Genomic DNA, 20,553 nt, shown 5'->3' with positions numbered 1-20,553 from the left:
CCCTACTCCCCTTTCTGTTTTGAACTATTATCATCTTACGTTTACATAGGCCTATTACATATTTCACATAGTTGAAGTCAGAATTATTAGCTCCCCCCTTGAATTTTTTTCTTTTTTATATTACCTAAATGAGCAGAGCAAGGACATTTTCACAGTATGTCTGATAATATTTTTTCTTCTGGAGAAAGTCTTATTTGTTCTATTTCAGCTAGAATAAAAGCAGTTTTTAATAAATTAAAATTTTTTTAGCCCCTTTAAGCTATAGTTTTTTGATAGTCTACAGAACAAACTATTGTTTAGAAATGTGTTGAAAAAAATCTTCTCTGTTAAACAGAAATTAAGGAAAAAATAAACTGGGGGGCGAATAATTCTGACTTCTACTGTATCTCCCGTTCTACCTCAGAACTGTTTACTCAACCTCACCCTACCCCCCTCTCATCCCCTATTTTTGCACTATTATTTATCATCTTACATTTACATACATTGTAAAAATTATATGGTCAATTAGTCCTGACAGCATATTTTTATTAAACTTTGTTAACCATGCTCTTACTTAATTTCATAAGTTACGCAAGCTATTTTAAGTCAGTTTAACATAATATAAGTTCAATAGACTCATAAGGTTATTTTGATTCAACCTAATGTTGTAAATATCTCTCGTTCTACCTCAGAATTGTTTACTTCACCTCACCCTACCCACCTCTCATCCTCTATTTTGCACTACTGTTTATAATTTACAGTTATTTCTATTGCAACGTGTTGTTATGTGATTGGTATTGAAAGAATATATTTACATGTTTGCACTGATACACTTATCTCATAGCACATGTAATGTAAATTGTTTAAGTGTACAGTGACAATAAAAGGCCTTCTATTCTAGTTGAGTATAAGTAGGTGGGATGTAGGATATGATCTTTAAGAATACAAATAAATGGCCAATTTGTTGATAGTAGCGATGTTAAAAAGCTACTGCACTAAAAAAAAAAATTATTCAAAGATGATTCCTTGGATTAACAATTTTTTTTTAAGTTAAGTGATTGTAAACAATTTATTTGGGCTGAATTTAAACAAACAAATTAAGCTGAACATTACTCAATTAAATTTGTTTATTTAAATAAAAAATAACAATTTGCTTAAAACAATTTAGCCAACATCATCACATCATTAACATTTTTCCAGTGTAGTTAATTCTTGTAATGGGTTCCTAAAGTGCTGACTCATATGAGTGACTGACTGCTCCTTGCAATGTTTAATATGTATTAGATGTAAATGTACATTTAATAAAACAAGAAATTCATTACCTGCAATTTTTTAAACTTAGCAGTGTGTGTCTGTGATTTTAAACCTGAAGACATTTATGTGACTGGAGCAAGTAGCTACCTTGTAGTTTTTCAATGAGCTTTTGCCTTGGTGAGTGTTGGCTCTTTGATCTTTTTGGTCAAGCTGCTTCTATAGCTGGGCATTCCAACTGGTCTTCCCAATCTGACCAGCTAAGACCAGCATGAAAACGGACCAACAAGCATTCTAAAACCAGGCTGTTCCGCCTAAAGCTGTTTTTCAGCAGGGATACTGGTTTTCGCCTACTAATGTAAGCGATCTCGGAATCAGTCTAGTATGTTCCAAGACAAGACCAGCCAGTAGCAGTCTACTCGTTGCCGCTGGATCTCTAAACCTGCAGGGGGAGCCAGACAAACTGGATCATATCCTCTGACGAACACAACAAACAGAAGCACACCGCTGCTTCTGCCCGCGCATGCAGCAGCAGCTTATTCATTAAAAAGCCGTTTCATTTATTTGAATGTATTTATTTGCTGATTAAACAACATACGCTTGCGTTTATACATATTAAACGCGATCATTTTTGCGCGCATGTCTTTGCGCGGCCCCTTTTTGCTTGCTGCTAACAGCTAACTGACTGGCCGGGGCAAGGAAGCTCCTCCTGGGATCCGATTCCCACTCGAGCTCGAGGAGCCAGAGGCCTTCGTGCCGGTTTACTTCAAGAGGAGAGCAGGTAAGTGTACTCATATTAATGCTGAATTAATTACATTGTATTAAGAGCAAGAAAAAAGTTAAAAGAAAGCAAATGTACCAGACAGGCAGGGAGGCGGATGAGAAAGTGGAAATGTAAACACCTCCTCTTTCTGTCCTCCTATAGCTAATTTTTGCTGTGTTGTCATCAGAAAGGCAATTGTAGAGCCGTTTTTACCAGCATAAAGTGTTTGTATTGTTCAGAAGGCTTATTTGTTCTTTAATTGTATAAATACTGGTAATATAAACATAAAAATTGCAATTTGAGTGTGCAAGTTCAGATCAAAGTGACTGTGACAGTTTGTTCACGTTGTTGTTGCTTCACAGACTCGTCTGTTGTGGTGGGCTGATGGTGAATGTTGTTGTGTTTTGAGCAATTGCATGCAAATGTCAACTTTACCATTAAAAAATAAAGTTTTCACCAAAAGAGTGATACCCTTTGTAACGTTGTTTGCTTAGGCAGTACTGTAAAATACCTAAAATGCCCCTGTCAGTGTTTTCAAACAGTTATATTTGATTTGCCAAAGTCTCACAAGTGCCGATTTCACATCTGTCACATCCATAACAAAGCTTTTTCCTCATAAATACAAAAATGTAAAAAATAATAAATTCAATAATTATTGTTCTATAATGAGCCAACTCATATCCTTTTGATCAACATTATTTCTATTGGTTTGTGGAATTTAATTTACAGAAAATATGCAACATATGTTGTCTACTGTAAACTCAAATATTTTTTTTATTCTTGTCCATAACTCATGTTTATTTTCCTCATACCTAAAAAATGTTTGCAGATTGATATTTTTAACTCTGGTTAGCTGTTTTGGAAAATATAATCAGCTGTTTCAATATAACGTTAACATGCTTTCTGTGTGAATTTATGTTTTAAGTTTTTACTGCAAATGTTGTGTCCATAACACTGGAATCGTCTTTTGTTTATGCTAATGTAGAATGTCAGACTCGGACAGTGATGAGGATCAGGATCGGCCCTTCCACTTGACAGGGTTTCTTTTTGGCAACATTAACGAGAATGGACAGCTGGAAGATGACAGTGTGCTGGATACGGTAAGAGAGTACAACCCTGCTCTTGATGCACAAGTAACTTATAATGTCTGTGTGAAATAAAATGTGTCCTGTTTTATTCTAAATGCTCATTATCAATTATAGTGAAGGTTTCCTCTTTGGATGTTTAAATAAAATCAAATAAGACAAGTAGGCTTTCATGAAAAATGAGAGACTTTTTCATTTTGTCCGCTACAATCACAACCTCTTCTTACAATCAACTAAAACTATCATTTATGAGTCTGTTTTTCTAAAAGCATTGTTAGGTAACTATAATCACAGGCCAAGTTTAATGTTTTCGGGAAAATGTCATGAATAGCTAGTTTGTTTCTGTAACAATGTATCATACTTTTATTTTGTTTTGGAAGCACACTCCAAATCTTCCTTTTCAACAGCCAAGATTAAAACAAGTTCATGTCCTACTTTTTAGTTTGACAGTCTGTGATAAATAACAAGATATTGGAGAAAACTTATGTCACTTACAGTTACATCACCTATTTTTGGTGACTTGGTTGTTGGAAGACACTGAGTATGTTTACATGGACACCAATAATCATGGTTAAGACTCTTACCCTGTAAACAGGGATTTTTCAATACCTTAATCCGACTAAAGTCATAATCGAACTAAACGGAAGTAAATAGAATTAAGACATGTGGAGAATGCAGATTTTAGTCGTATAATTGTAATGCAGTACAGACATGTAAACACCATATCACGTTTGTGAAGGTTTTTGCTGCTTTTTGCAGAAGCATATTCCATACACACACGGCTGTTTGACACTATTTTCTGCACCTGTCGGGTTAGTGAAGGACCATAGAAACCTGAGTTTTTTTTCCTATACATTGTGCAGTATCAAATTCCTTAAAAACAACACTCTCCCAGCAGTTTATACTCTCATCCAGTATCCCGTTTGTCACAAGGAGTATGAATAAACAGTTCCTGAATGAAAATAAAAGTGCCAAATTGCAGTTAAAGTCGACAAATTAAAAAGGAAACACCTGAAATTACATAAAACTCCAGAGAGAATCTGGAAATGAGTGTGGTGATGCAATGACGTTGAGCGATTTATGTGCTATAACATGTAAAATGGGATCATGAAACGAACATTTAAAAAGCAACTCATGTAAACACGTAAATCATATAAGTGTCTTATTCAGATTAGGGTCAATCATTTGATAATGTAAACATAGTCAATGTCAGTGTAAAACCCTTTAGTGGCTAAAAAACATCCAACGTCCATGTTGTGTGATCAACTTGCTCTATTCTCTCAGGAGTCAAAGAAGCATTTGGCTGGTCTGGGAACGCTGGGTTTGGGTTCACTCATTACAGAGATCACAGCCAGCGAGGAGGAAACAGCCGAGCAAGAGCAAGATCAGAGCAGCACTGACGCAGAAGGTCTGTTATGCCTTGTAATTTTAAGAAGATCTTTTGTAAAATTCACTTTTACACGTTGTTTGAACAGTGAAGTGCGTGTACAGTGTTTGTAAACCAACAGCCTGTAAAGGTAGAAAAACTGCACCCTTTTTTGTTTTATTTTATTTTTAAATAGGCCATATAAACCATAGTATCTTAACAGACATGTAAAAAATTGCTTCCACTCAAAAATTGGCATCTACAGCCAGGTGTAATATTTTTATTTGCAGCTGAAACTTCTTAGACACGTAATAGGATCACATATAACGTATTAAATATTGTCAAAAGGGGCTCATAATAGAGCTCATTGGTGCTGATGGCCCAGTGGTAAGTGCGCCGACATTAAGGGCAACGGTGCTGCAGGCATCCCAAGTTCAAGTCCCGACTCATGCATCTTTTTCTCTCAAACTTTACTTTCTTGTCAATTTATATTATTGTATTATAAAATTTCCAAAAATAATACTAAAAAATTGGTGTAAGATTTGTACACAATCTGTGCATTTAGATAAACAAGGTAACAAGATAACTTGACTTTGTGTGCTAATTTTGTGTGTGGGCTTAGGATGGGTGAGGAGCACTGAAGATGCAGTTGATTACTCTGATATCAGTGAAGTTGCCGAGGATGAAACTCGCAAATACAGACAGGCCATGGGCAACCTGCAGCCCTCGCGGAGAACAGGTACACACTGGCCCAAATAGTGCAGATAATACTGATGCATATGTACATTTTAATTACTGACATCTGTGTATTATGATATGCAGATGACGAGGATGACTATGATGCTGATTGTGAGGATGTTGATTCCAAACTCATGCCACCTCCCCCTCCCCCTACTCAACCAATCACGGCGAAGAAAGATGACACGCCCACTCAGAACAGCAGTGGTAAATGAGACCTGGGATTGATCAATAATCAGTCTAATTTTAGGTTTCTTATTGTCATGTCTTGCCTTTGTGACTTATGTTTTTTGTTTTCTTAGTGACTGATGAGGGAGATGGTATCATCCTGCCTTCCATTATTGCTCCGTCATCTGTGGGTGATAAGGTTGATTTCAGCAGTTCATCGGACAGCGAGAGTGAGAGCGATCGACCTTCTCAGGGTTCAGGGACAGGGAAAAAGGCAGGGTGTCTCACCCTCCCTCTCGCAGGGATTATGCAAAAAGATGCTGCCAAAGCCCTGCCTGGAGTCACTGAGCTCTTTCCTGAGTTCAGACCTGGAAAGGTGATTGTAACACACACTGGGCCAGATTTACTAACAGTCTGTGGCAGTGCAAAACCCTCTTTTGGTAATGAAAAAGCCATTGTGAGGCTTTACTAAAGACATGCAGTGACCGACATAGCATTGATTGGTCTGCAGCACCAGTACTGTTACTGAAAACTATGATTGTGCTCATTCTGATTTGCTAATTTAATGAATGAACAGCGAAGTGCAGCACTCCAGCGGATTAGAACAAAAAAAAATAAATGTTGGTTTGTTTTTATTTTTTAGACTACATTTGAATGTAGTTATTTTTCATCAGTGTTATTGCATGCTTTTGTAACCTCTGTTAGCATCTAACCATATCCATTGTTTTGGGGAAAAGGCGTAGCGGTTCGGTTACGATTACCATGCCATGGATTCAGTTCAATCCGATATCACGGTGCATTGACGATGCTTTCCATACACAGTGTTGTATTTTGGGGGGAGGCTATAACAAGCTGTCTGTATAAACACAGACACACACACACACACACAGACACACATTCCCACACTGTCTTTCATTCACACACATACACAAACACAGACAGCACCAAACAAGCAAACACACACGTGCGCGCTTGCTCACTCGCTCGGGAGCGATATTGTGAGACCGCCCACTCGCCAGCAGGTGAAATGGGCCAGTGAGTGAGAGAGTGAGAGTGAGTTGAAAAAATAGGGGCTTCTGTTGTAAGTGTCAGAGAAAAACTGTCCAGAAAACACACACACGCAGTGAAATTGTGCACAGTTTCTGCGTTGGCTCCAGGAATGTTGTTAATACCCGCGCTCACCTCCCTCGCGACATAGCGCATATGAGATAAATGATGTCAGTTCATTATAACTGGTTATGATTATTACTGAACCGATAACGAATTGTCCGCGTCTGCATCGCGATGCACTGCAGAAACAATTAATTTTGACACCCCTAAAAAGGGGTAATCAAAGAACGTGTTTTACATTTATTTTCATTGACAATGAACACTGGTGTGTTGTTAGTTGCTTGTTCATCCCTGGTTGTCATCTTCTCTTCTTCTTGTGACCCTACATTAATTTGTACTGCTTTTGGTAGATTATGTTGGCTGTTAAGGAAATGAGCTGCTATGCCTTTGCTCTATTATTTGTCAGTAGATCACATTTGCACAATTTGTCAAGATTGTTTTTACTGTTTAGTAAATCTGGCTCAATATCTCTAGTAAATAATGTAAAGCTTGAATACTACTACGTCAGATTGCTAAACCCATATGTGTTGAAATATTAGTTTGTTTGCAGTGTTTCATTGTTAGTGTTAATGTTTCCTTCTAATCTGCCAGGTGTTACGGTTCTTGCGGTTGTTTGGTCCTGGAAAGAACATGCCATCTGTATGGCGAAGTGCCCGCAGGAAGCGAAAACGAAAGCAGAAAGAGCCACAGTCCGACATGGCAGCTGCGGGTGACAGTGAATCACTGCCATCTGAACCAGGGGCTAAGAAAAAATCAGGGTGGGACTATGAGTATGCACCGCCTCCACCCCCAGAGCAGTGTCTGTCTGATGATGAGGTAATCCTAACTGAGTCAGCATTTTATGTCCACTTAGACCAGGCATGTCCAAGCTCGGTCCTGGAGGGCCGGTGTCCTGCAAAGTTTAGTTCCAACCCCAATCAGACACACCTGGGCTAGCTAATCAAGCTCTTACTAGGCTTTCTAGAAACATCCTTGCAGGTGTGTTGAGGCAAGTTGGAGCAAAAATCTGCAGGACACCGGCCCTCCAGTGCCCAGTTTGGACACCTCTGACTTAGACGCTTCCTAAAAAATGATGGTGTCAGAAAGAAAACACTCTGTTTCTGTGTGTCTTGTTTTCTGTAGATCACCATGATGGCTCCGGTGGAGTCTAAGTTCATGCAGGTGTCTGGTGAAGGTGATAAAGTGTCTGAGATGAGGCCAAAGGTGGCTGAGTGGCGTTATGGTCCAGCACAGCTTTGGTATGACATGCTTGGTGTCCCGGAGGATGGCAGCGGCTTTCATTATGGATTTAAGCTGAAAGATGACAAACAGGAAGACAACACTGATGCAGTGACAAAAATGGCAACTCCTCCAGCTTCTGAACCAGTCCCTGAGCAGGAACCACCACAAGAATCACAAGATAAGGTCAGCGTTGTGTTTGTTTCACTGTTTACTGCACTTTGATTTGCAATAAAGAACCAGTACAGCACATTTTAATAGAGACAACTCAATTTAATTGTGTGCACTTGTGTTTGTGTGTTTGCAGGCGGATGAGGATGCTCCAATGCAGGATGAGCTGTTTTTAATGGTGACCCAACTGCAGTGGGAGGAAGACATTATCTGGAATGGAGAGGATGTAAAACACAAGGGCACTAAAACTCAGCGTGCTAGTCTGGCTGGGTGGCTGCCTACTAGCATGACCCGAAACGCCAATGCTTACAACGCTCAGCAGGGTGAGAGAATATATCCATGATGCAACAAGCACAGAGAAGATCACGCATGCACATTCACTATGCTGACAGCACATTGCATCAGAGGAACACGTTTGTAGACTAGTCCTGGTCATAGTTTTAGTGGAATAAATAAGTGTGTGTGTTTTCCAGGTCTAAGCCGCAGTAATTCTCAGTTGGTGCCCCCAACCCCTCCTCCTTTGACCAAAACTCCATCCATAACAGGATCCAAGAGAGACAAACATAATCATGATCATCAGGGTACTGTCTTCTGTTTGTTCTCTGCTCATGTTTGAATCTTAACTGGCACTGTCTGTGAGATTAATATAAGGTTATATTGAAGATGATACTTCAATGTAGATGAAACTCAATTTCTGTTTTCTTACAGTTTCTCATGAGGATGACACCCCATGGTTCTCAATATTCCCAATTGACAACGAGGAGCTTGTTTATGGACGTTGGGAAGACAACATCATTTGGGATGATCAGAACATGGACTGTATCCCTTCACCTCCTGTTCTCACCCTTAACCCCAATGATGAGAACATCATACTAGGTATTAAATCAATGCTAGTATATTTGTTTTAAATCCTTGTGGATGGTTACTTAATGTTTATTTTAGATAAATTTACTTTTGTACATTTTTTGACTTCAAGACAACCCATTATTTACTAGAACTTCCAAAGAGTTTTCTAGTGATTTGTTGTGATTTGTTTAGGAATTAAGGGATGTTGAGATTTTTTTATTTTACATTTGTTATTTTACACAATTATCAGAGATCCCAGATGAAAAAGAGGAGAGAACCTCACATTCACCCTCCAAAGAAAATAAAAAAGAGACAGCATTGAAAAAAAGTCGCATTCTGCTGGGAAAGACTGGCGTCATCAAAGATGAACCCCAACAGGTAGGAAAAGAGGATGATGTATAGTAAGGAACAGCAGGGATGAGAAAGGTGTGTGTGATTTGTGACTATTTCCTGTTCTGCTCTAGAATATGTCCCAACCGGAGATCAAAGATCCCTGGAATCTGTCCAATGATGAGTTCTACTACCCCAAACAGCAGGGCCTCAGGGGCTCATTTGGCGGAAACATCATTCAGGTAGGACACTGCCTTGGTTAATTTCCAGTATCTGAATAATGTGGTCCTCATGAGCCGATAGCGTTTTTGTTTGCTGGACAATCTGATGACATTTTCATATCACGATACAAGTCATCTTATATATTCTGATAATGATATATGTCATGATCCAGTACCATTTCTGTCATTTCAATCAATTAGAATAGATTTTATATATATTGACAAAAAAAAAAAATATATATATATATATATATATATATATATATATATATATATATATATATATATATATATATATATATATATATATTTATATATATATAAATATATATTTATATTTTGTTTTTTTACATTTAAAATTATATACTCGTATCTAATCATTTATATGTGAGCGTCTGTAAAGATGGGATTTTAACTACAAAAAACTACAAAGAGAGTAGGCCCAGAGGAGAGCCTGAGAGTCAGAGAAGATAGAGTCCAGAGCTGGAGAGGAGCAGAGCAGGGAAAGCACAGAGCAGGCAAAGAACTCAAGGCAAAGTTTACCAACTATTTTGTATCTTGACCATGTGATCAAAGCCCCAATACTGAGACATACAAACTGACCAATCAACATGTGACTGCTTTGTAAAACCCCCAAAGTCCACACACCAGTCCTTGATCTTATCAGTATCTGCCTTTGGAATCTGTATGAAACTTCTTGGTAAAAAATACAAGTTTTGCCATATAAACAAATGTAAATGATAATTTGCCTTCCTACACATATTTGTGCAAAAAATGTACAGAAGTAATATAAATATCAACAAAACATGAAACATTTTCAGAAACTAGGTCCAATATTATCATAATATGAAATGATACACTTTTTGTTTTGTCCATACAACATACGTTGTCATATTGCACAGCCCTATGCACAGCTTTCTGTGAAATGAGTCTCTGTCAAGTGTTTAAAATACATAAATGTGTGTCTGAATTTATAATCAACAAGAAAATTCCTCAAGATACAAGAAAATCTTGTTAGTGTCATTTTATTGTTTTGCTAATTTAATTCAAATAATGCAACAAATGAATAAAATAGTTCTTTGACCTTTGATCATTCAATTCTTTCCTCAGCACTCCATTCCTACAGTTGAGTTGAGGCAGCCGTTCTTCCCCACTCACATGGGACCCATGAAACTACGACAGTTCCATCGACCTTCTCTGAAGAAGTACTCATTTGGAGCACTGTCCCAGCCTGGTCCGCACGCAGTCCAACCACTTCTCAAACACATCAAGAAAAAGGCTAAGGTAGGCAAACTGTCTGATAATTCATGTGTGTAATTGTGAGTGTGAGTTTGCATGCAATATTTACATTTATATATCCTTCATTTATATCATTATAAAATCTTTCTTAGATGCGAGAACAGGAGCGGCAGGCATCAGGTGGAGGGGACATGTTCTTTATGCGCACTGCTCAGGATCTGACAGGCAAAGACGGAGACCTGGTTTTGGCTGAATACAGTGAGGAGTATCCTCCTCTTCACATGCAAGTTGGCATGGCATCTAAGATCAAGAACTATTACAAAAGAGTGAGTCAAATTCACAAGAGACACTAAGAGAATCAGTGCTGACTTATAAGTGACATTTCAGATGGAGTATTCATTTTATTTACATAAATTTGGTTCTGTCTCATTACTCATATTTAGGTCTCAATAATTTTAATTCATGGTCTGGGTTTACGTTTCCAAGTTGATTATAGCACTCAATGTTTCTGACTGTAGAAACCAGGTAAAGACCCAGGCGCACCTGACTGTAAATATGGAGAGACCGTTTACTGCCACACTTCACCATTCCTTGGATCATTGCACCCTGGACAGCTGCTACAGGTAACATACACAGTTGCACAGTTCTGTCATCCTCTATTTTAAGATCTTGTTTTCTTCATAAAATACTCTTATACTGTAGGAATTTTATTTTACGCTTGTTTTTGTCACAGGCATTTGAAAATAACTTGTTTAGAGCTCCCATATACCTTCATAAGATGCCTGAGACAGATTTCCTCATTATCCGGACGAGGCAGGGTTACTTTATCCGGGAGCTTGTGGACATATTTGTTGTGGGTCAGGAGTGCCCTCTTTATGAGGTGCCAGGGCCCAACTCTAAACGAGCCAACACACACATTCGAGATTTTCTTCAGGTAACTCCATTTCTTGCCTTCTCATTATGTTTTTGCTTGATATTTGTGTAAAGTGTGATTTAAGTGTGGAATATGTAGGACATATTAGCATGAGGCAACTCTTTAGTGTTTGTATTATTTGGAGTATCTACTATATATGCTATTTAGAGTAACGCAGTTATAAATGGGATGTCGGGCCCAGCGTTGAGCCCTGTGGGATCCCTATAGAACATTTTAAATCCTGGATTTGTTATGACATTAAAATCCTGAACTTTTTTGTAACGCTTTTTTAAAAAAAGTGTCTTTTTCTGTAGGTTTTCATCTATCGTCTGTTCTGGAAGAGTAAGGATCGTCCTCGCCGCATTCGTATGGAAGACATAAAGAAAGCGTTTCCATCTCACTCTGAAAGCAGCATCCGCAAACGCCTCAAACTGTGTGCTGACTTTAAACGCACAGGTGCCCTACACCCTCTCTCATACACGCATATTCATCTTAAATCTATTCCTAAAATTAACCTTCAGCAAATTCTTACCAACTAGGATATTTATTATAGCTATTACACCTTTATTATAGGTTCTGTATGTATTTTGTTTTGACTACTGAAGCATAAAAATACCATAATATGTTAACAGAGATTAAAGAAACATGCTAAGTCTACATAAAGTTTTTTAAAGGGGTGGTCCGCTAAAATATCATATTTTAAACTTTAGTTGTTGTGTATTGTAGCTGTGTGAACCTAAACACCATCTCTGAATTTAATACGCTCAAAGTGTAATGTAAAGTGAGACACTGGCTTTTACAGAGTTAGCTTAGCAAAGCTTACAGTAAACAAAGTTTGGGGACTATAACAAAATACATTTGGGTTTGTGACATCACAAAGCACCTGAGGTTACGTAAATTCATTATGCGCATATACCACATATACAGTTTAGAGCTGGATTCGGCAAAAAAATCCTCAAAGAAGGAGCAGCTCCAACCATAATAGCAGAAGCTGTGAATTGTGAGCCACAACCTGTATTTGTTTTTATTTGTTAAAATTGATCAACAACATGCACAGCGTCTAGCAATACCGGTATGTTGTAGCAAGGACGTAAACAAGGATGCAAACAACAGGAAATGCTGTTTGGCACTGTTAACAATTTAGCTACAAATTTATATTTATCTGTCAAAAACCGTCTGTAAACACCCACCATCTTCAGCAGTGCTGCTGTGTCTCTCTGTGCAACTGCTTTCCCTGCATTCTACATCTCAAATCACAAACTTGTAAAATATATGTTAATGTTTCATATTATTTACACATACTTATTCCGAGTTTATGTGAAAGACACTTTTTTTATTTACACATAGATTTTATTTTAGAGAGCAGGCGTGAGGTTCTGCTGTGTGTTCTGTGTCATTTTCTGTCTGACTCATTCACAAACTGATACTGCTAACAGCTACACTGACTGACAGTGTTTACACAGTGCAAAAGCGCCTGCTTGTAGAGGCGTGATGCTTTTCCTGGTGACGTGGAGTCAATCCGCGAATCACAGCACATTATGTTAGCTGACCAATCTTAGCCTCTAGAGGGGCGGGCTTTTTGGAGGAGCTAGGAATTATGACAGTCGTTTTCATGTTAGCTGAGTAGCTTTATATAATCAAAGTAAGATATATTAAAAAAAATTATTTTTTTTACTAGTGAAGAATGAGCACACATTGCTTTGCATCTTATAAACACAATCAAGGCTTAAAATGCACTCTGGACCACCCCTTTAACAACAATGCTACATGAAAATATGTTTTCTGTGTCAGTGTGTCTGTTTTTATTTTGGTCTGTGTGATGCCACCGCCTGCCAAGTTAAACAATAGTATTTTTAAAAAACCAAGTTGGCAGAAAACACAGCATATTGCAGCCATGAAAAGCCAGCAAATAAAGTAGGTCAGAGATAGCAGATTTTCACTCTTAAAAACGTTCAGTTGAAATGAACCCAATTTGGCTTACCTCTGTACTACTTTTATAGCTCAAACAGCTTGGTGGATTTAACACTACCACTGGTTGTTTCAGTGAATGAAATGGAGGGGATGAATTGTTTCATCTGTTAGGGAGATTGACTTAAACAGGCATCCATCTATGATAACTCTTTGACCAAATGTAAATTAACAACAGGATATTTCAATACACAAAACATTTAATTAACAGGATAATTGTTGGAGATCAGTTTGGGAGATGGAGAGAGCTTAATGACCATTGTTAATCATTTTAATTCCTGCTTTTCTCATCAATCTGGCAACCCTAGTGAGCATCTGTTTTGAATTTGAACTGCAATACCCAGTTCAACCGTCAGCCGTCAATATCACATACTGCACCTTTAAGAAAGAAATGAAATGGACTGGGAGTAAAGAACAGCAAGAAGTATTCACAAGAGAAAATTTGTTTTTAGTCACTGTGTGTGTTTTGTCAGGCAGGACAAGTGACAGAGGCAGGAAGTTCTTTTTCTGGTCCTAGGAAGGTAGGACAGGAACAGCAGTTGTGCTCAGAAGCACATCACCTCTCATAATTCTGCCTAAGCCTTGTTTCACATAATCCACACAAAAGAGGATCAACACAGAACCACAGAAATCCAAACGTACAAAGTGTCAAAATCTTTGTGTGTAATATGTAAGAGTGACAAGATCTCATGGCAAACAAGTTTGATGGGTTTCACTATTTACAACCCTTTTATAATTTATATTAATTGCTAAAGTAAGCTCATTATAGATGTAGTTTGTGTAAAGCAAGCCTAACACAAAATATCACTAATAGGGCATGAGAAGCACATAAATGTTCAAATGAACTACTTACAATTAATTTAAACATGGTTTTTGTTCCTAGATAATTGTTACTATTCGTTTAAGTAGCTAATTGACATTAACTTTTGGATCACCAGCTACTGTGGCTAGTCGATTTCCAACGTTACTAGCAAGTCAGCATTTTCACTGACCACAATTTTGTTGTTGGGGAAAATATATTTTATATGTATAAATTTGACTTTGGCGTGCTAAAATTACTTAATGTAGATTTTGTGTTATGTCCACCGCCTCATTCATTTAACCTTTTTGTGTGCTGTGTATGACCTTGCTCAATGAGCATGAGCAAATGGGTTGTGGTTTCACGATGTTGCCTTGCAATTACTTCTTATTTCACGTGACTTTTTAGGACTCAACATTAAGGATTTACATTTTTTTTTGTGGCCACACCAAAAATAAATAAATAATAATTTCTTAGCTGCAAATATCAACTAATATACAAATATACATGCTATTTTTATTCAACAAAACAAAAAAAAAAGACATTTTAAAAACAACTATTGTCATGGATGAATACGCACAGTAGTCTGTCCAGGCTAAAGGTCCCAGACCACGAGTTAACTTTACCTAAATAGGAACTTAATTTCCTATTAAAGCAATGTTATTGTAAATGATGGTAATTAAACTTAAATACAAAAAATTAACTGTAAGCAAAAGAAAGCAGGTGAAAAAATTATCTTTTGCGATTAATTATAGGATGATCACATGCACATAGTAAACATTAGGCCCATTAATAATCTGTTTAAAGAATGGTAAAAGGCGAAAGTGGCAACTGCTGCTGCTGCTTACAAAAAGATATTTTAAAAAATCTTAAACTCTTGAAAGCAGCAGGACTGTGAGTGCTCGAGCATCATTTCTTTGTCCAGTCTATTTCAAAGAGAATTGAAAGCACAAGTTGCGTTCGCAGGCACGTTTGGCTTTGCTCAAGGAAACGGGAGCGTGAAAGTTTTATAAACTCTCGTGCGCGAAACTAAAACTATTCAGTGGGTGAAGAAAGCATACGTCTCTCCGTGTGTGCGATCATCCTCTCATTCAGTATTCATCTGCTTTCTTTTGCTTGCGTGAACAGTTATTTTGTCACTCGTGCTGCTTTTCAGTGAACTACAATTTTCAACCAGCCAGAATGGCCACAGCTGAAATCTACCTGCATTTGGTGGGTATTAATGTCAAGCCCCGATTATAACTAATCAATGAGGAAGGAAGAGTTCCAGTTAACCATGTAAAATAGGATACAGTATCAGAATGGGTTCTGTTGCACCTGTTTTTCTGTCCTATACTGAGCCTCTTTCAACCTTCTCTTTCAGGCATGGACTCTAACTGGTGGGTGCTGAAACCTGATTTCCGGCTTCCGACTGAAGAGGAGATCAGAGCGATGGTCTCCCCAGAGCAGTGTTGTGCATACTACAGTATGCTGGTGGCAGAGCAGAGGCTGAAGGTTAGCACATGCGTGTTTGATTTCCTCATATCTACGATTTTAATAGAGACCCACAACAGCTGATGTGCATTGTTCTCTTTCACAGGATGCTGGTTATGGTGAGAAGTCTTTCTTTGCACCCGAGGAAGAGAATGAGGAGGAATTCCAGATGAAGATTGACGATGAGGTCAGAGAATGAGGAGTACATTTGAATACTGTATTTGTGCAGTTTTATTTCTGTTCGTGGTTTGATTTTATTGAAATCCGGGTTTGGTCAGGTACGCACTGCACCATGGAACACAACTCGGGCATTTATTGCAGCCATGAAGGGCAAGTGTCTCCTGGAGGTCACAGGGGTTGCTGACCCTACCGGGTGTGGAGAGGGATTCTCATATGTTAAAGTCCCTAACAAACCTACGCAGCAGAAGGTGTGTACTGTCTAACCATTTAGCACATCTTGGCAGATTTCAGGTGAATAAAAATATTCCACACCCCCACATTCTCCAACACTCTTGCTTTTTTATGTTTACTCAGGATGATCGAGAGCCTCAGCCAGTGAAAAAGACAGTAACTGGGACTGATGCTGATCTGAGACGCCTATCACTCAAAAATGCCAAGCAGTTGCTTCGCAAGTTTGGGGTTCCTGAAGAAGAGGTGAGACTAACCCAACAAACTAATAAAAGATACAAGATCATAGATATTTTTATTAAATATATTAAAATTGTATGTTGGTAAGTGTATGGTCTGTTACCTCTAAATGTATTTATTTATTTATATATATTTACTTATGTGTGTGTTTAGATAAAGAAACTGTCCCGTTGGGAGGTTATCGATGTCGTGAGGACCATGTCTACTGAGCAGGCTCGTTCAGGGGAAGGACCAATGAGTAAATTTGCTCGTGGGTCTCGATTCTCTGTAGCCGAACATCAAGAACGTTACAAAGAGGAGTGCCAGAGGATCTTTGACCTGCAGAACAAGTGAGAACCTCAAAAAACACTGCAGAAGTTTCCTCAATATCACTCTGCACAATCATACTTCACAATGTCTTTGTGATTATGACATTTAGAAAAACAGGAAGGCTATGTAATATCACAATTGTGATTAAAGGCTGATTTTTCGCTTCTGCTTATCACTAGCATTTAACATTTTGCCTAAACAAAGGGTACCAATGTACAGTTAGGTCCATACATTTTGGGAAATTGACTCAATTCTAATATTTTTGGCTCTATTCACCAACACAATGAATTTGAAATTAAACAAACAAGATGTTCTGTAACTGCAGACTGTCAGCTTTAATTTGAGCAAAAGCAACCAAAGGGTTTTTGAATGGAAAGAAGTGGAATGTTATGCAATGGCCAAGTCAGTCACCTCACCTGAATATGATTGAGCATGCATTTTACTTGCTGAAGACAAAACTGAAGGGAAAATGTCCCAAGAACAAGCAGGAACTGGAGACAGTTGCTATAGAGGCCTGGCAGAGCACAACCAGGAATTAAACCCAGCAGTTGGTGATGTCTATGCATTCCAGGCTGTAATTGACTGCAAAGGATTTGCAACCAAGTGTTAAAAAGTGAAAATTTAATTTTTGATTATTATTCTGTCCAGTTACTTTTGGACTCTTAACAAACAGGAGGCACATATGCAAACTGTTGTAATTCCTACGGCGTTCACCTGATTTGGAATACACTCAAAGCTGACAGTCTGCAGTTGAAGCACATCTTGTTTGTTTCATTTCAAATCCATTGTGTTGGTATATAGAGCCAAAAATATTAGAATTGTGTCAATGTCCCAATATTTATGGACCTTGGTGTAACTCCAAGCTTAAAAGCAACTTTTGTTTTTTTGTTTCCTGATCTGCTGCTGAAGTAAAACAACCTGGGGGTGCTCAAAAGGTCTAGCCGAGCACACAGCAATTACATATCAAATAGGATTTGATAAAAATTAGATTTTCTTTGATGACTTTGTGCTTCATCCAAAATTGCATACCTTCATACTATATAGCAGTGTTTCTCAACCACATTCTTGGAGGACCGCCAACACTGCATGTTTTGGATGTCTCCTTTATCTGTCACACCCATTACAGGTCTTTCAGTCTCTGCTAATGAGCTGATGATCTGAATTAGGCATGTTTGGTTAAGGAGGCATGGAAAATGTGCTGAGCTGGTGGTCCTACCTGAACATGGTTGAGAAACACTACTATATAGGATGATAAAAAAAAGTATGCGAGCCGAGAATTATGTCCCAATTCATAGTATGCAAAAAACAATAGGCGAGAAGTACCCAGATGACCTACTTCCAAAAGTAGGCTACACTATTCCATGATGTAACTCGAGAAAATTCAGTGAAGCGACTCAACTGACGTGGGTTATCACTTGATAATGACTAATGGTGGATGTAGTATGTATGTGTAGTACGAGTTGCATTCATACTACTTTCATTCATACTATATAGAACATACTTTTTTAACGTGCATGTAGTAAATTTAAGTGTAGTACCTACTGAGTCGTAGGCAATTTCAGACGCAGCCCAGCTTTTTGTGTACTGTAATTGAGGAGGTTAAACAGAAGTGGAAAAGCTTATGTTACACTATGATAAATACACAAGGAAAAAGCATGAGGGTCATTACTGCTTCTGTGCAGCAAGCAAGTGTCAGAAGTGGAAAAACCACATTGTCTTCAATTTCTGTCTGTGTTTTTCATTATGCGTCATATGATGTCAGGGAGAGATTTTGCACATTCGTTTAGCTCGTCGCCTGTGAAAATGGCAGAAAAACACTGATAATAAGCGTATACTAGCCTTAATGTTACAGTATTCTACACTCAAAGTATTTTTGCTGCTTTAAATAAATTTGCTCAAATTAAATTGAGTTGAAACAACACAATTCTTTAGATTTTTAGCATAGCTTAATTGTTTTATGTTCAACCAACTTAAATTTGTAACAACAATTATGTTAACTTAACCGATTTGTGTTCATACAACATAAAGGCATTGTGTGGAACCCAGCATTTTTAACAGTGTATGCATGCACAAACAGTCCATGTGCCTTTGTGTTTTAGAGTACTAGAGTCCACAGAGGTGTTATCGACAGACACAGACAGCAGCTCAGCGGAGGACAGTGATTTTGAGGAGATGGGCAAGAACATCGAGAACATGCTGCAAAATAAGAAGACCAGCTCTCAGCTGAGCAGAGAGAGAGAAGAGCAGGAGAGGAAAGAGCTGCAGCGAATGCTGATGGGAGAGGACAACGAGAGGGAGAGGGGCCGCAAGGAGAGACGCAAAGGCTGTACGTGTGTGTGTGAGATCATGTTGATGATGATGGTCTGCACCCATATTTTTGTCTATCGCTGTAACTAATCACTACATTCACACTGAATTTTTACCAGCAGAAATTTGCACATTTTTGAGCCATGCATTGAATCTTTTTTATTTACTTATGTAAATATTTATTCATCTTTTATATAAATTTCAGGAATATTATTGAATAACATGCACATATTTTGATAATTTATGGACAATACAATTCTTTAAGTAATGTCTTCTGTAATTTATTGGAAATTTAATTTGCCAAATAAGTGGTTCTAATTGGATTTGCATTGTAATCCTTAAAAGATAAGTTATTTTTTAAATTAAGGGTTTCAACTCCCATATTCTCAAAATCATTTGACCATAAACCCAAAGATTTAAAAAATTTATTATAGGCAGAAATAGCTAAAAAGTCAGCAGATTCTGGGCCCTACCATTCACCCGGCGCAAGGTGTGACACAAATGTTATTTGCTCGTTTCAGTTCGACTCAAGTGTCATTTTGACATTTTGCAGCACGCTGTTAAAATAGCAAATAGCTTTTTCAGTTTATTCATGACAACTTGCTTTTGTATAATGTTATTAGTATTAGCAGTATTATTTATTATATGCATATTTATATCTTATTAAAAACAGGCTTAGATTTTGTCCACCTGTCCAGATGGACCGGTTTTGGACCATATGGGGCATAGCATGTGTTCGGATATAACTCCGTTTTTACCACACTTTGTTATTATTGTTCATTTATTCGTTTACTGGAAATTAGAGCTGAATTTAGAAATAGTTTTAAAACAAATCTTTGCGCTTAATCAAAATTAATTATGTAGTCTAATCGATGTCTGTGCATAGCCTACAACACGTTTCCTTATCCATAAAAGATAGTGAAAATGAAAGTAAAGAATGAGGAGGCTCATTCTCGCGCTGTAGATGGTCTGTTTTCTCTCTAGTGAAGTGTTCAGTTTTTCCACTTACAAAGTCTGCCATGTAAATAGCAAATGCGCTATGCCACGACGCAACTGACCCTTAAAGAGAATGGGAGATGAGACTCTGATTGGTTTATTCTCAAAACACACCTTTAACTTATTAAGAGAATAAGCTCAACCCTTTTAGACCATACGCCGTGGCGCAAAGCGTATTTTTCTGTTTTTAAAATAGCAAACGTGGATTCTGACACACCCTTAATGCTTTTGCGCCATGCGCTTTAGACTTTGCACATAGATTGTTAAAATACAGCCCTCTGTCTGGCCATGCTAATAAAAAGGTGTCTGTTTGTGCGTTGTAGCGAGTGCCCTCTCCACCAGCTCTCACAAAGATGATGACGCTTCCTCCGTCACTAGTCTGAACTCCTCAGCAACAGGGCGAAGGCTGAAAATCTATCGCACCTTTTGTGATGAGGATGGCAAGGAGTATGTGCGCTGCGAGACTGTACGCAAACCGGCTGTTATTGACGCTTATCTGCGTATACGCACTACTAAGGATGATGAGTTCATGTAAGTCTGTTTGTATGCTTGGTAAGGTTGTCACGATAGCTAAATTTCAATAATCAAAACTAGTACACATCAATCTGCATGTAACAAGTTAATATATGTTCTATGTTTTTCATGAAATTTTTCT

General features: G+C 38.0%; 1 protein-coding gene across 6 annotated transcripts in view; it reads left to right on the top strand.

Annotated features, from left to right (window-relative positions):
- Positions 1-1,636: 1,636 nt before the first annotated feature.
- The window catches only part of taf1 (TAF1 RNA polymerase II, TATA box binding protein (TBP)-associated factor), a 34,803-nt gene continuing 15,886 nt past the window's right edge, over positions 1,637-20,553 (top strand). For 5 of the 6 annotated variants that reach the window (XM_087251986.1, XM_087251984.1, XM_087251987.1 and 2 more), the window contains exons 1-25: positions 1,696-2,011; positions 2,979-3,093; positions 4,363-4,486; positions 5,067-5,183; positions 5,267-5,389; positions 5,485-5,726; positions 7,052-7,276; positions 7,583-7,864; positions 7,986-8,172; positions 8,323-8,430; positions 8,558-8,725; positions 8,946-9,073; positions 9,160-9,267; positions 10,357-10,530; positions 10,638-10,811; positions 11,004-11,108; positions 11,219-11,419; positions 11,713-11,854; positions 15,529-15,659; positions 15,745-15,825; positions 15,917-16,066; positions 16,173-16,292; positions 16,440-16,615; positions 18,695-18,921; positions 20,222-20,429. In XM_087251986.1, coding sequence (XP_087108112.1) covers positions 2,980-3,093; positions 4,363-4,486; positions 5,067-5,183; positions 5,267-5,389; positions 5,485-5,726; positions 7,052-7,276; positions 7,583-7,864; positions 7,986-8,172; positions 8,323-8,430; positions 8,558-8,725; positions 8,946-9,073; positions 9,160-9,267; positions 10,357-10,530; positions 10,638-10,811; positions 11,004-11,108; positions 11,219-11,419; positions 11,713-11,854; positions 15,529-15,659; positions 15,745-15,825; positions 15,917-16,066; positions 16,173-16,292; positions 16,440-16,615; positions 18,695-18,921; positions 20,222-20,429 — 3,815 coding nt within the window. In that variant the 5' untranslated portion in view covers positions 1,696-2,011; position 2,979. 6 annotated transcript variants of the gene reach the window in all.

Source organism: Danio rerio, chromosome 5 (genome assembly GCF_052040795.2).
Source record: "Danio rerio strain M-AB ecotype USA chromosome 5, GRCz13ab, whole genome shotgun sequence".
Classification (NCBI taxonomy): domain Eukaryota; kingdom Metazoa; phylum Chordata; class Actinopteri; order Cypriniformes; family Danionidae; genus Danio; species Danio rerio.
Note: the sequence above shows the minus strand (reverse complement) of the source record. Positions and strands in the feature narration are given on the sequence as shown.